This window comes from Sinohyriopsis cumingii, chromosome 8, assembly GCF_028554795.1.
Source record: "Sinohyriopsis cumingii isolate HCF-2022 chromosome 8, ASM2855479v2, whole genome shotgun sequence".
Lineage (NCBI taxonomy): Eukaryota > Metazoa > Mollusca > Bivalvia > Unionida > Unionidae > Sinohyriopsis > Sinohyriopsis cumingii.
In genome coordinates, this window is record NC_142968.1 from 65699414 (window position 1) to 65712801 (window position 13388).

Here is a 13388-nt window from a genome sequence, read left to right on the forward strand (position 1 = left end):
CCTACATGACATGTATAACTTTTACTCTAAATGCAAACAGGCATGTGGAATTCTTAAGGACTATACAGTGACCATGACCTTTGACGTTTTGAAACCCAATTCAAATGGCTTTTTTCCCCCCAAGTGCTAGCTATTCACAAAGCTAAGTTCAGCTATGTGATGTAGAACTAATGTTATTATGTGGAAACCATTTTTCTCCTTTCAATCACAATGACCATGACCTTTGTACCTCAAAATTGATAGGAATCTTCCTTACAACTAGACAACAAAATTTTGTCCAGCTCTATGATGAACTAATGTTACTATAGGGAAAGCATTTTTTCCCCCTTTCAGTCACAGTGACCCTGACCTTTGACCTTTTAACTTTTGGAATAAGTAAACTCTTTAACTCACACAGAAGCTATCCACATAGTATGATCTGGGTACATGATTTAGAACAAATGAAATAATGCATAAACCATTTTTCTCTTAAAGTCTGCAACCTTGATTTTTTTTTAACCTTTGACCCCCAAATCAAAAGGCTTCTTCCTTACTGCAAGTGCAAGCTATCCATAATATTTGTCAAAGCTAAATACTGTATAATTAATGTTCTCATGCAGATAAGGAAAGGCTGATGAACAGAGAGCATTATGGCATATTACAATGTCAAATAGTGACTTTTTTCTAATGTATACACAGAGAAATTTGTATTGAATTTATTATTAATTTTTACAAACTGTGAATCTTATACTATGTTTACAAAACAAAACAATAAAAGTAAAATAATGCAAACTTGAATTTTTTACTATGCTCAAAATAGTTAAAATGAATAAACTCCCTAGATATCCCAAATGAATGAATTATCAGGTTTGAAGGCTAATTATGGCTGTTTTGTATTAACTACATAGTAGTGTTTTATTGCACATCAGCACAAAAGTGGCTAGGTAGTGCCAACAAAGGGCTACTTTTTAAAAATGTAAAGATGAATCGTTTATTTTATGATGTAAAACCCTTTCAAAAATGTAAAATTAGGTAAAACAAGATAAAATATAAAATGTAAATATGTTAAATTTCTGTACTGGACACAGTTTTCTAGATGAAAGCAGTATTTATTTTCTCATGTACAGGCCCAGGGCAAATGGCTCTATAATAGATCACTTGCCCTGACTAAATTTCCATGTGCCTCCAAAAGAACATTTATTTACTATTTTTCTGATACACAATTACTATACTTTAAATAAGAATTAATAAACCCAAATACTAGTATATTTTTTAATTTGCCTCTCAAAATAGTGCACCTCAGAAAAAAAATATTGTGTGTGGTCTTGTTTTCTAAAACTTTTGTTTTATCTGATTTCATTAAAGTCATGATTTCTCCAGGTCATCATGTAAACCGGTACCCAGCACAAAAACAGTTTTTTTTTAATAGTATTTTCAACAACATTCTGTATCTTTCTGTACTATAGTTTTGATTCCATTTCTCTTTAAAACATGTTTTCCTCCATGACCTGATGTGAAAGTATGTATAATTTCTGTATCTGTGACGTCCTTTGTGTCTGGTTCTGCAGAGTTGATGTTTGTGTGGATCTTAAGAAAATTTGTGCTTTAAACAGTTTTACTCAGCTTTGTAATCTTGATATTGCTCAGGAGACTGAACCCTCACTCACATTCTTCTGTTGAGGGGCTTACTGCTAAAATTATTTCATAATGGACTGCACCTCTGGTCTCTGACCATTTATACACACATAATTTTGCTTGCAGATTGATGTGTGTGTGTGTGTGTGATTTGGATTCTTAACACAGCTTTAACAATTTTTCAGTCATATCGTTACGATGTCTGCAGTGTGACAGTTTATAGTGATGTCTAGCACTGGGGCAACATGCCGCAAACATGTAGCATGATGTCCCACCAATGTCACAACCTGACACCAGGCCAACCAGTCCTAACACTAACCTCTTAATGCTGAGCACCAAGCGAGGCAGCTGTTAGTACCATTTTTGTAAGTCTTTGGTATGACTCGGCCAGGGATCGAACCCACGACCTCCCACATCCGAGGCTGATGCTCTATCCACTGGCCACCGGAGCGGTCTTGCAGATAGATATTTTGACAGCGTATCTAATCATGATCTTTAGGGAAGAGTATTCAGGGAACTTGGAATAGTTTGTTTCTGCATGTTTTATAACTCTCCATGTTTCTTGACTGAAATTGACAACAAATAAAGTTGGAAACCCATGGGTCTTGTTTTAATTTCAAACAGTAAAACAATCACTTCAAGTTTCATAATTAGCTTGTGCTGCAGTACGCTGAGCCAGTGTATCATCATAACAGAAGAAAACATGTATCAATAAAATCAATGGCTGCCAACTCTTTGACATAAATGGATAAAAATACAAAGCATATCTCTTTCTTTAAGACTATAGATATTGTCTTGGACACTTTTGTAGGTGGCTAATACATTAACTGTCAAGCAATTACTTAGGTACCACTCGATATATTTATATATTTAACCTATGCTGCATTACCCAAGGGACAGTTCATTACTGATAAAGGTCAAATGGGTGCATATTACAGGTAACCAAGGAAATATGCAGTAAAAAATAGTATTGTTCCCCACTGATAGACCACACACTTTATCTTGTACATCAAATTTATAGCTTTTGATGCAAGTATGCAGATGAAGGGTGACATATATAATTGGAGTTCCCAATGAGGGTTAAATATTAATAATTTACCATTTTCTTCACAGAAATTCAAAATAAAAATACTGCATTGCATTAGTGCTCGTAAAAGTTTGATTGGCAAATTAGATAAAACATTATTTTTCATCCTGATGGACAACACACTTAGAATATGGCAAGTGTTCATATCTGCCAACCTCTTAGACAGTATTGGGGGTGGGTGGGGTGAGACTTGAGAAGTATGATCTCGGGTCCCAAGAGGTGTCATTGTAAATGACCCAAAATAAGCCTCGTCATACAATTGAAAAATAATAAACCTACGGAAACAAATGACTGAAAATTAAAATCTGTAGAAAATAAAATAATGCATCTATTTTCTTTGAAGCATTTGTTTCAGTTACGAACAAAAAAAATGGTAGACTTGTTGCTGTAAAATACTACACACATATGCCCACAATCACATAACCACAACTACAAAGGCATTTAAAAAAATGTACCAAGATTCCGTCTCTGAAATCCAATGGAAACTGGAATACAGTCTTAATCTGATGCAGTTCTTGCTACTCTCAATAACTGAAGGGAATGAAAGCATCATTTGTGTTTATCTTTGTATTCCTTAGAGACTTGACAATATTCTTATTCAAACATCCCTAAAGAGCTTGTTGTATTTTCCTCAGCATATAAAATGATCTTTCTGAATCTGCATAGCTGTGAGGGAGTGTCAAATATTCAGATTAAAAATATAATCTGCAACTGCAAATAGCTGAATAAAACTGCAAAAAGTAGTTCAGCTTGTGTCTGCTGCTGATTGTTTAAACATGTTAGTAACTTTTGGAACTGAGTTCTGCATTCATGCATTGTTCCAATGCTGGGTGGTGATGCTATGTCAGTGGATGTCATACACTCCAGAAATACCCCATGAGCACTTAGCAACGTTGTTTACAGTTTATACAGCTGCAGGTTTTGGTTCCTAATTTCAAATTTCATGTTCTTCTAAACATATTATGGGGTTTGGGAGTCAAATACCTTGTTTTTATCATGACATCTTATGTTCTAAAGTTAGAGGGGCTCCAGTTGTTGGACTATCTGATTTTCTGAGCACAAAAAAACCATTAAAAAAAGATAAAAATGTGTCTGATCGGCACCATAATTGTATGTCTAATATGAGGGAGATTTTCTGAAGAACCTGATGGTTGTTGTCCTGAATAAATTTTGTAACTGGAACTTTTCCAAGTGTGATATACAAAATTAAAGCTTTCTTCTAATGTTTATGTATGATGTAGACATAAAATTGTCACACAGGCTGGTAAAACAATTTATTCTAACATGCAATTTGTGCCATAAAAGGAAAAAAGATTATACCCTCTCTTCATCAAGTAAGTGGACAGCGATGTTCACTATCCCAAAAGTAGTTGTAACATGCTCAAAGAAGCTGTAAAAAGATCTTTCTTTTATATAAATATCACTTTAACTTACACTAAATTTGAACTCATTGCAAAAGTTTATGTTTTTCTGAGAGTAGTTCATTTTTTGGCATTTTGTAATCTTGAATATAAAAGCATAATCCTCCAAGCTACTTGTCGGACTGGACATACGGGACATAAAAATAATTTTTCTGATTCAAAGCTGAAATTTTCCTGGCCAATAAGTCAGTCTTTAATATTTAGCTAAATCATTTAATCACATCATGCAATTCTGTTACACTGCAAAACAGAGAAAAGATTGAGTTGCTGCCAATTACAAACATAATAATACACTTCTGTGTCCAGAACTAGCATCTTTTAAACAATACTGAATCAACTCTAGATATTATGTCATAGCTACCCATTTTTGTACAAAACAAACCTTCATCCCAATGGCAAATGAATTAAAAGGTATTATAACTAGATTCCATACATAACTGAAAGCAATTTGTACAAAATCATTTGAAGTAGGTTGCAACAATCGAGTTTAGTTTCACAACATATTTTCAGCCCAAGTTAAACTGATGTGTAATAATATGGGTGCTACAGGCCAGATCAACAGATAACTGAGCAAAGAGAATACTATATGTGTTAACCATACATTTAAAATATTAAAAAATATGTGACAAATACTGTAATGAAAGAAAATTGCTTTCATCTGTTCCTAGCTTTATTTCTAAAAAGAAGCACGACCATTTAACACATTGATACTAACCATGATATTCGGCAAAGTTGCATATCTTGGTTCATTCAGTCTCAAATCAGTAGTTACTACAGCTGGCAACTTGACCTTTATGTTCTCCAAGCCTCCGTCTATCTCTCGCAATACCTTCAAGCTTCCATTATCTATCTCCACTTTGGAAGCAAATGTGGCCTAAAAAATGAATGAGATTTATATTCAATATACACACCACTTTTATGAAAATTTAGAGTTTCAATAACTTTAAACTAGAGAAATGGTGAACAATTTTGCTAGCACTAATATACTCATTTGCCCCCAGTACTCAAAAAAATTTTTCTCTGGCACAGGTTTAGGGCTGGTGACTTTAAAAAAAATCACAAGCCCTAACTCACATTGCAGAAGCCCTGACTCGAATTTGTAGTACACAAAAGCATATTACTTCCTCAAGTGTTTCCGCCAAAATCATTCTTTGGTTAGTCTCTCCTTTTTAATCTCACCTCGACCAAAGGATGAACTATTTTTAATTAAAGATTCAGAAGCCATCCTGGACCACCTTTGGTCCCTTGTTTTACTTATGCCACCTAAAAAAAACCTGCTACATCTGGCCTATACTTCCAGATTACAAAGTAATCAATCAGCAGCTTACTGTATACACATGTTAGCCTTTCTAATCAGATTACTGAGCCATACATCATTTCATTGGTTACAATCACTGCTGAAACAATTCATATTGTTATGTTTTAGGCTCTTTACAACAGTAATAAGAAAAGAGTGAAGACAACAAGCTTTGTAAAATTTAACAAATAATGTATTTCCCTAGAAAAACAAGGTAAAAATGAGAAAAAGAACTTATGGTTCTATGAATCAAATCCAAAAATAATCCAAGAATTAAAAAATAGAAGTCCTAGAAATAAAAAGTCCTAAATGAATCTTTAGTTGGAGTCCTGATTAAAAAAAATAAAAGATGGTGGATGATGATGTATGCTGCGGTCAGTGTTGTCTTGATGTGTCAACAGTTCCTTGTTGAACCACAGAAAATAATATTCCAGTTTTGAATTCTGAATAAAATTTAAATAAATGTCTTTTCCAAGAATTCTGCATGAGCACTTAAATGTTTACAGAGAAAAGAATTAATAATTCCATAAAATAGAATTTCAGCTCAAACTGATCAAAACAAAACACCTTTAAATGTTAATAGTTGATAGTCCAATTGACTAAATTCTCTATAGTAAAAGGTTATACACTAATTTAAGACCCAAAACAGATTCCTGCATGAGGGTCACATGATCGTGTTTCTAGAACTACATAGAAGCTTTACATGCCTAACATCACATACTCCCAGTATGGCCTCCATTTCACTTATGAATCCAAACTAAGAAAAAATAAAAAAAAGTTGTTTACTTCAACTCACTGATTTCTGATACAAGGTCAGGAACTAGGTCAGCAATTTGATACAAAGTTTCTATTATTAAGTGTTTACACAAAAAAACCCAGTCAGGTCAACTAATTTCTGGAATATGTCAAATTCAGGAAATAAAATTGGATTACAATAGCATGTAATCGAATTAAAAATATTTAAAATTAACAAACAAACAATTAAAGTAAATCAAATAAAAATTAAATCAAATATATATATATATATATATATATATATATATATATATATATATATATTCCCAGTAGAATGGTTCTGGTTGGTTTTTGTAATGTGCTGACAGAACACATAAAAATAAATTTGTAAAACAATTATGACAGAAAATCTGATTATTTTCAAAAGTGGCAGATTTCAGAGATAATATGGTACATGATAGACAGCTGTAAAAATGGTACTTTTGTCCTACTGCCAGTAGAAAAAAATGCACACTGGCTCATTTCATTGCTTACAATTTGCCTATAAATCATATCAGTACATTATACAGTATATTACATGATTTATAGGTAAACTGTAAGAAACAATACAAGCCCCTGTGATCACAATGGCAAGTGAGCACTAATTATGAGTAAATCAGGCAATCTCTTCCCCATTCATAGGTCACATGCTTTGCTTTGTACACAAAGTTTATAGCTTTCAATGGAAGTATGGTAATAATCCAATATTCATAAGGGTAGGACCTACTTAGGAGATAAATATTAATAATTTACTAGTCTGTCAAAAGCTTCAAAATAAAATTTTGCATTTTATCAGCGCAATCCAAGTTTTCTAAGGCAAATCAGATTTTGTAATTACAGGGGCAGTGGGCTATCAGATTTTGTAATTACAGGGGCACTGGGCTATCAGATTTTTTGAGCACTGCTATCCCACAGTGCAACTCTATATCCCAACAAAGGAGATGAACCTATAGCTCTTTTTAAAATCTGTGTGAGTAGCTCTTTTTAAAATCTGTGTGAGTACAATGATTGGTCAACATGCTCTGTAGACAGTCATTTCAAATTTGTTTTGCAATTTAGTGAAATAAGGAACTCTGTGATATTTATCATGCCATACATATGATCTTACATTCATACTTTGATATGAAATTGAGCAGTATCAGTCACTGCTCACAAAAGATTGCAAACGGTATATAAATTGAATTCTTAGATTTCACATGATGGAGCACTTGTGCCTGAGCCTTCCAATCACAGTATAGGAGTGTGAGAAGTATGAGACCTGTAGTGCTAGAGATAACTTAATATTTATCAAGCCCCTAAATTAGAACTTACCTGGGGCCAGTCTAGAATTGCAGCTGTCATCTGACCAGTCTGGTTACAGTCATCATCAATGGCCTATACAGTCAGAAAATATACAACTTAGAAACCAGTCATCAGTAAATGTGATTATATAAGATTAAAAACATGTTTTGCAACAAATCAGTTTTACTTTAATTTCCTGACATAATTTTAGCCAGAGAAAAAAAATCTATTGAAGAGACTTAAAGGATTATAGTAATCTCCTATTTAGTGTGTCTTTAGAGTAACAAATTTCTGATTTTAAATATTTTAATCCAAAACAAAATCAGGTTTTCATGTCAAAAAGATGCCATGACATACTATAATGCAAAGGACAAAATATCCAATGTATCTTAACATCTCAAAGTCAATTCTCCTAATTTCCAGTTTTGCCTCAAACAAATTATTGGTATTCATAATATAATAAATGTATAAGATTACATGAGTGCTAACATTTATAAAAATACAAGAATAATTTCAATCTTTCCAATGAAAAATGCAAGGACAAAAGAAATAACATTGTTCACATCATTTCATGTTTTGTATTTCATTTGAAATGTACACATGAATATAAACCTTTGTATAAAATTATAAGCACTGTGTAAAACAAAAATGTGCAAAAATGAAATACCATATTACTGTGTAAATGTAATACATTTTTAATTAGTTTTTTTAAAAGTTACACAGAAATGAACTGATACCATGATAAAATTGTAATAAATTTTAAGGTAGTTTTCTTGAAATTACACAGAAATGAAATGATACCATGAAATAATGAAATATATTTTCAGGTAGATTTTTTAACGTTTACATTTATATTTTCAGGTAGTTTTCTTAAAGTTGAAGAGAAGATTGAAAAATTCTTTAATTTATAAACTTAAAAGCATATAACATTTCCTAAAGAAACTAATACAAACAAGTTTGCCTAAAATATGATGATACTTTATAACTTGGAGTGTTGCACAATATGGATTCTATTTTTGCTTCAAAGTAGAGTTGATTGATTTTAATTTGATCTCGTGATTATTCATTGTTAATGATCTTATATGGCAAGCTTGTGAAGATATTCTATATTAATGAAGAGAATCAAAGTGGCTACAAGAAACTAATTGTTTTAACCACAAAAATGACAAAATGTTTAAAGAAACATGAATTTTTTTTTTAAAGAATTTTGCCAGGAAAGAGTATTTGCAAAAAATAATGTTAGCTGTAAAAATTACTAGTATCATGTAACATTGAAAATGACAACTAGAGGTTTTAGCAATGAGTGCATCACAAGAGCACCATGGCTACAATATGCTCAGTAGGGCCTCTAACATAGGAATTTGTGCCGTGAATCAAAATTTGTCAAACAGTAATGAGGGCTCACAACTCTTCTAAATGATGAACTGAAATCTAAGTCATGGTCTCAGAAATATAAAGTTGCATGCCAAATGTGATTGAAATACAACTGTCCTTCAGGGACCTTTACTTCTCTAAATGATAATGTGGATGCTGGACATTATTATTCAAAGTCTCAGCAACATAAAGTTGAATGCCGACTTGGTAAAGTAATGCAGCCTGCAGAAACCAAAGTCAGGAGGACAGACAATAAAAGAAGGCCAAAAATCGTGTAAACAACGTTGCAGAATGCTTAAACTGCAGAATGCTATAAATCATGGAATGCCAGAAATAATGGAATGTTTTAAACCATGGAATGCTAGAAATCAAACTAATTCAAAGCTTTATCAATATAATGGTTCATGCTTCATTTGGTTACATTACACGTTTTTAGTTAAGTTATGCTGCATAAAACAACATTAGGCAGAAGGAAAATTAGGGGCTATAACTGCTCAAAATAAGAGCTATCATAATATAAAATTGTTCCAATTTCTAAGCATAGCCAAGATTGCTACAAAGATAGTTTTATAACTTTTTTTCTCAAAGATCAGCATCAGAAAACCTGGCTGGCAGCACAACTTACTTTTTGGAGCATTATGAATTAGGCATTCTGCATTAAACTTGGCAAACAGCTGAAGTGAGTGATTGAGTAATGCATATGAAGTACATTCTAATTGGAATTTCCATGATTAATTCTCACTGATCAATAAACACACACACACACACACACAAACATACAAATATATATATATATATATATATATATATATATATATATATATATATATATATATATATATATATATATATATATATATATATATATATAGAGACACACACATACACACACAAGTACAGTATATGTAATCAATAGTACAAAACATACTGATTCAATACAGTGGTGGTGGTGCTCTACAATTTTGTATTTTGCATAGGGTTAGAATTTTAAAGAAAAACAGTTTCCCCGACTTTCCGAACTGGTTATATTGGCTATTTAAAAAAGACCTTGTATATCTTAGGTATAGTAAGCACTTTTAATTCCCTTTATTTTGGTGTATGATTGATGGGTGTACTATGGGTTATAGAGTATACAGCTTGGCCTTACTCCAGATGTGCACCTTTCAAAAAGGTGCTAGCTCCACTTGGTCATTTTAACTTCCTGAACTTCAGAGGTAAATTATATAAAAAAGAGCCAATAACTATTTTTACATTTTATATATTTGGTAATTCATTCATTGCACTTTCAGAAGCTTGTATTGTCTAGCCTGGCAAAATTCATTTTCCCCATTTTAATAGCTGCTATGGATAGTGTACTTCAGACTATTTCAGGTTGATGTTTTTTTAGCACAAGGGAGCAGTCATTTTAGTTAGCAGTGTGCTTAGATCATGTACAATTTCCAAAAGTACAATATCCAAGGAAATGTCAGCCACATTACATTATTATATATAGTATAGTTATATAGTATAGTATTATATAGGTATGCCAACATTCTCTCCAATGTGCATGTCTTAAATGCAAACAACTTCACTGTATATATATCACTCTCTCAAAAGTACATAATAACTGGTGAGTGCCCCCTGTAGCTGTTGTAGGGTTTAAATGCCATTTTCAGCATAAGAAAGGCTATACATAGTGGCCAGTATAATGGTGGAGGAGGAACCCGGGAAAACCAGTGCAAAGAGCCACCAACCCACAATGATTCAATACAAATATGATAGTCAATGAAGCCTGAAATAAAATGAATCCATGACAAAACTGCATGAATGTACACTGAAAGTTTTATGCCACACTGACCATACATGAAAAGTAAAACATTTTTCCAAAGCATGAAATGTAGGTCATGGTGAAATGCTTTTGGCATGACAGTTTAGTTCCATCCAAGACCCTGTAAGTGTGTGTGTGTGTGTGTGTGTGTGTGTGTGTGTGATTTGGATTTTTAATGTAGCTTTAACAATTTTTCAGTCATATTGCGACATCTGAAGTGTGATAGTTTATAGTGATGTCTAGCACTGGGGCATCATGTTGCAGACATGCAGCATGATGTCCCACCCAGACACATTATCCTGACACCAGGCCTACCAGTCCTAACACTAACCTCTTAATGCTGAGCGCCAAGCAAGGGAGCTGTTAGTACCATTTTTGTAAGTCTTTGGTATGACTCAGCCAGGGATCAAACCCATGATCTTTTGCTTCCAAGGCAGACACTCTAACCACTAGGCCACCGGAGCAGTAAGACCATGTAAGTAAAAGTGCCTTAAAAAACTCACCTAAGCAATGCCAAACAAAACCAAAGAATGCTGAAGAGAGTGAAAGCTGGAGATACAGATAGGCTGATGATGTTTACACTAAATGCCCTTTTCACATTATTGTGGATCATACAAAAATGGTTTGTGTCCTCTGAGAACAGCACAAAACTTGACCTTAAGGAAATAATAAAGTGGACTTCAACACTTAGAATTAGGTACAATATATTGTTTCTATTGTGTTCATACAGCCAAAATATATGGTATAATAAGCAATGCATGGATATATGACTGTAAACGAGAGTCCCTTGAAGGGACTGTTCTACAGCCAAAATACGTGTTGGAATGACCTAGGTGTGGATACAAAATTCTAAAAAAATCCCTCAATATGCCAGACAAAATTATTTTCCTAATCAACAATTGTTCCTTTAAAGGTCATCAATTCAATCTCTTCCATTTGTAATTCAGTGGAAAACTAAGTGTCTATTAACATTTTTCAAATTATTGCTGATGCTGCTCTGAAACAGCACAATTAAAAATTTACAGCAATCCACAAGTACGTTCAAGTATGTCTTCTCCAGTAAGTAATTTTTAAAGTGCAAAGTCTATTTAAGAAACCATGCATTAGCATAAGAAAGTAATATTCAGGTCACAAACTCAAAATGTGCATTAGCATAAGAAAGTATTCAGGTTACAAAATTAAACTGTGCATTAACATTGTTGTGTATATTTATATTGTGTGCTTAATCTTTGTGAGTGATTGAGGGTTGTGCCTACATGATTTTTCTCATGCTTTTTAAGATATTTACTAAAACCTGAGTTCAAGGCCTGATATTCTTTAAGAGCTTAGAAGGTTCTGATGCAAAGTTGTTAACAATTTTGTGTAATGTTCCATTAAGATAATTGGTTTTTCCAGCATCTTCTATTGCAACACAGGTAGAATGAAATACATAACATGTATAAATGATTTGGTACACGAATTATTCATTCCTGTTTTATAATTAGTCTGTGGAATAACTTATAGATGTTTTCACCATCTGAGAGGAATTATTTATAAAAATTATTCACTGGAATTACAAAGTGCTCATTGACTTTTTGAACTAAAACACTACTTTGGGATTATTGAAGACTCATCCAAAGACAATCTGGATTATATCATTATAATACAACAACACATTCAAGACTACTGGAATTCATTGGAACATTCTATACTTTTGGACTTGTGACAGAACATTTAAGATTATTTGGAATTTAATTCACAACACTGTGTCTTTTGAATTTTCACTTTGTATTCTAGGCAAATAAATTATTTGTTGAATTTTACTTAAATTGTTGGTTTCACCTTTTTTGTTACATAGTTAGGACCATATAGTCATAACAGTATAAGAAAGCATTCAGGTCACAAACTCAAACTCTGCAGTAGGATAAGAAAGTATTCAGGTTACAGACTCAAACTGTGCATTAGCATAAGAAAGTATTCAGGTCACAAACCCAAACTCTGCATTACCATAAGAAAGTATTCAGGTTACAAACTGAAACTCTGCATTAGCATAAGAAAGTAGTCAGGTCACAAACTCAAACTGCATTAGCATAAGAACGTATTCAGGTCACAAATTTAAACTGTGTTTTTCTGCTTATCAAGATAGAACATTTTTCCATGCCCACTATGCCTATTCAAGAAAAGAACATTTTTGTGAATCAAGACAAAATAATAACTCTCCAACACAGACTCACTTTCAGAGTGGTCAATAAATGGTCCATATGCTTTGTAATATTCAAGTAAACAGTCTGGACTTGGGAAATCAAAAGAAAAACACAACTCTCACCCACAAACAGTTCTAAATTTTACTTTGCCAACATGAGAGCAAAAAACCAGACAAACTCATCTACACAATAACTGATCAGCTGTGGACTGAATAACAGACTGACACTTTTCCGCAACTGATTTTTAAATAATTAACATGACTTGCCAGTAAAAAGAAAAGACAGCAAGTTGTAAAATTCATCCAAGTGGATGATATATCATTCAGGTCATCTCACTTTAAACAGTGTCAACAAATACTGGACAAAAGGATTGACTGCCAAAACTAAAAAGATGATGAATGGACATTTGAAAAATTATATGTTAAAAAGTATTTATGGATATAAAGATACAGAAAGAAATTTTATGTGTGTGTTTTGGATTTTGAACATAACTGTAAAAGAATTTCAGGCATATTGTTGTGATGCCTGCAGTGTGACAGTTTACAGTAAT

The 13388-nt window shown here is 32.8% G+C and overlaps 1 protein-coding gene across 1 annotated transcript in view; it reads right to left on the bottom strand.

Moving 5' to 3' along the window:
* Nucleotides 1–13388, bottom strand: part of LOC149793709 (electron transfer flavoprotein subunit beta-like) — a 31471-nt gene that overhangs the window by 10120 nt on the left and 7963 nt on the right. Inside the window, exons 4-5 of the mRNA XM_089967711.1 lie at nucleotides 7505–7567; nucleotides 4838–4996 (exon numbers count right to left, since the gene is read on the bottom strand). Coding sequence (XP_089823837.1) covers nucleotides 4838–4996; nucleotides 7505–7567 — 222 coding nt within the window. The remainder of the gene's footprint in view (nucleotides 1–4837; nucleotides 4997–7504; nucleotides 7568–13388) is intronic.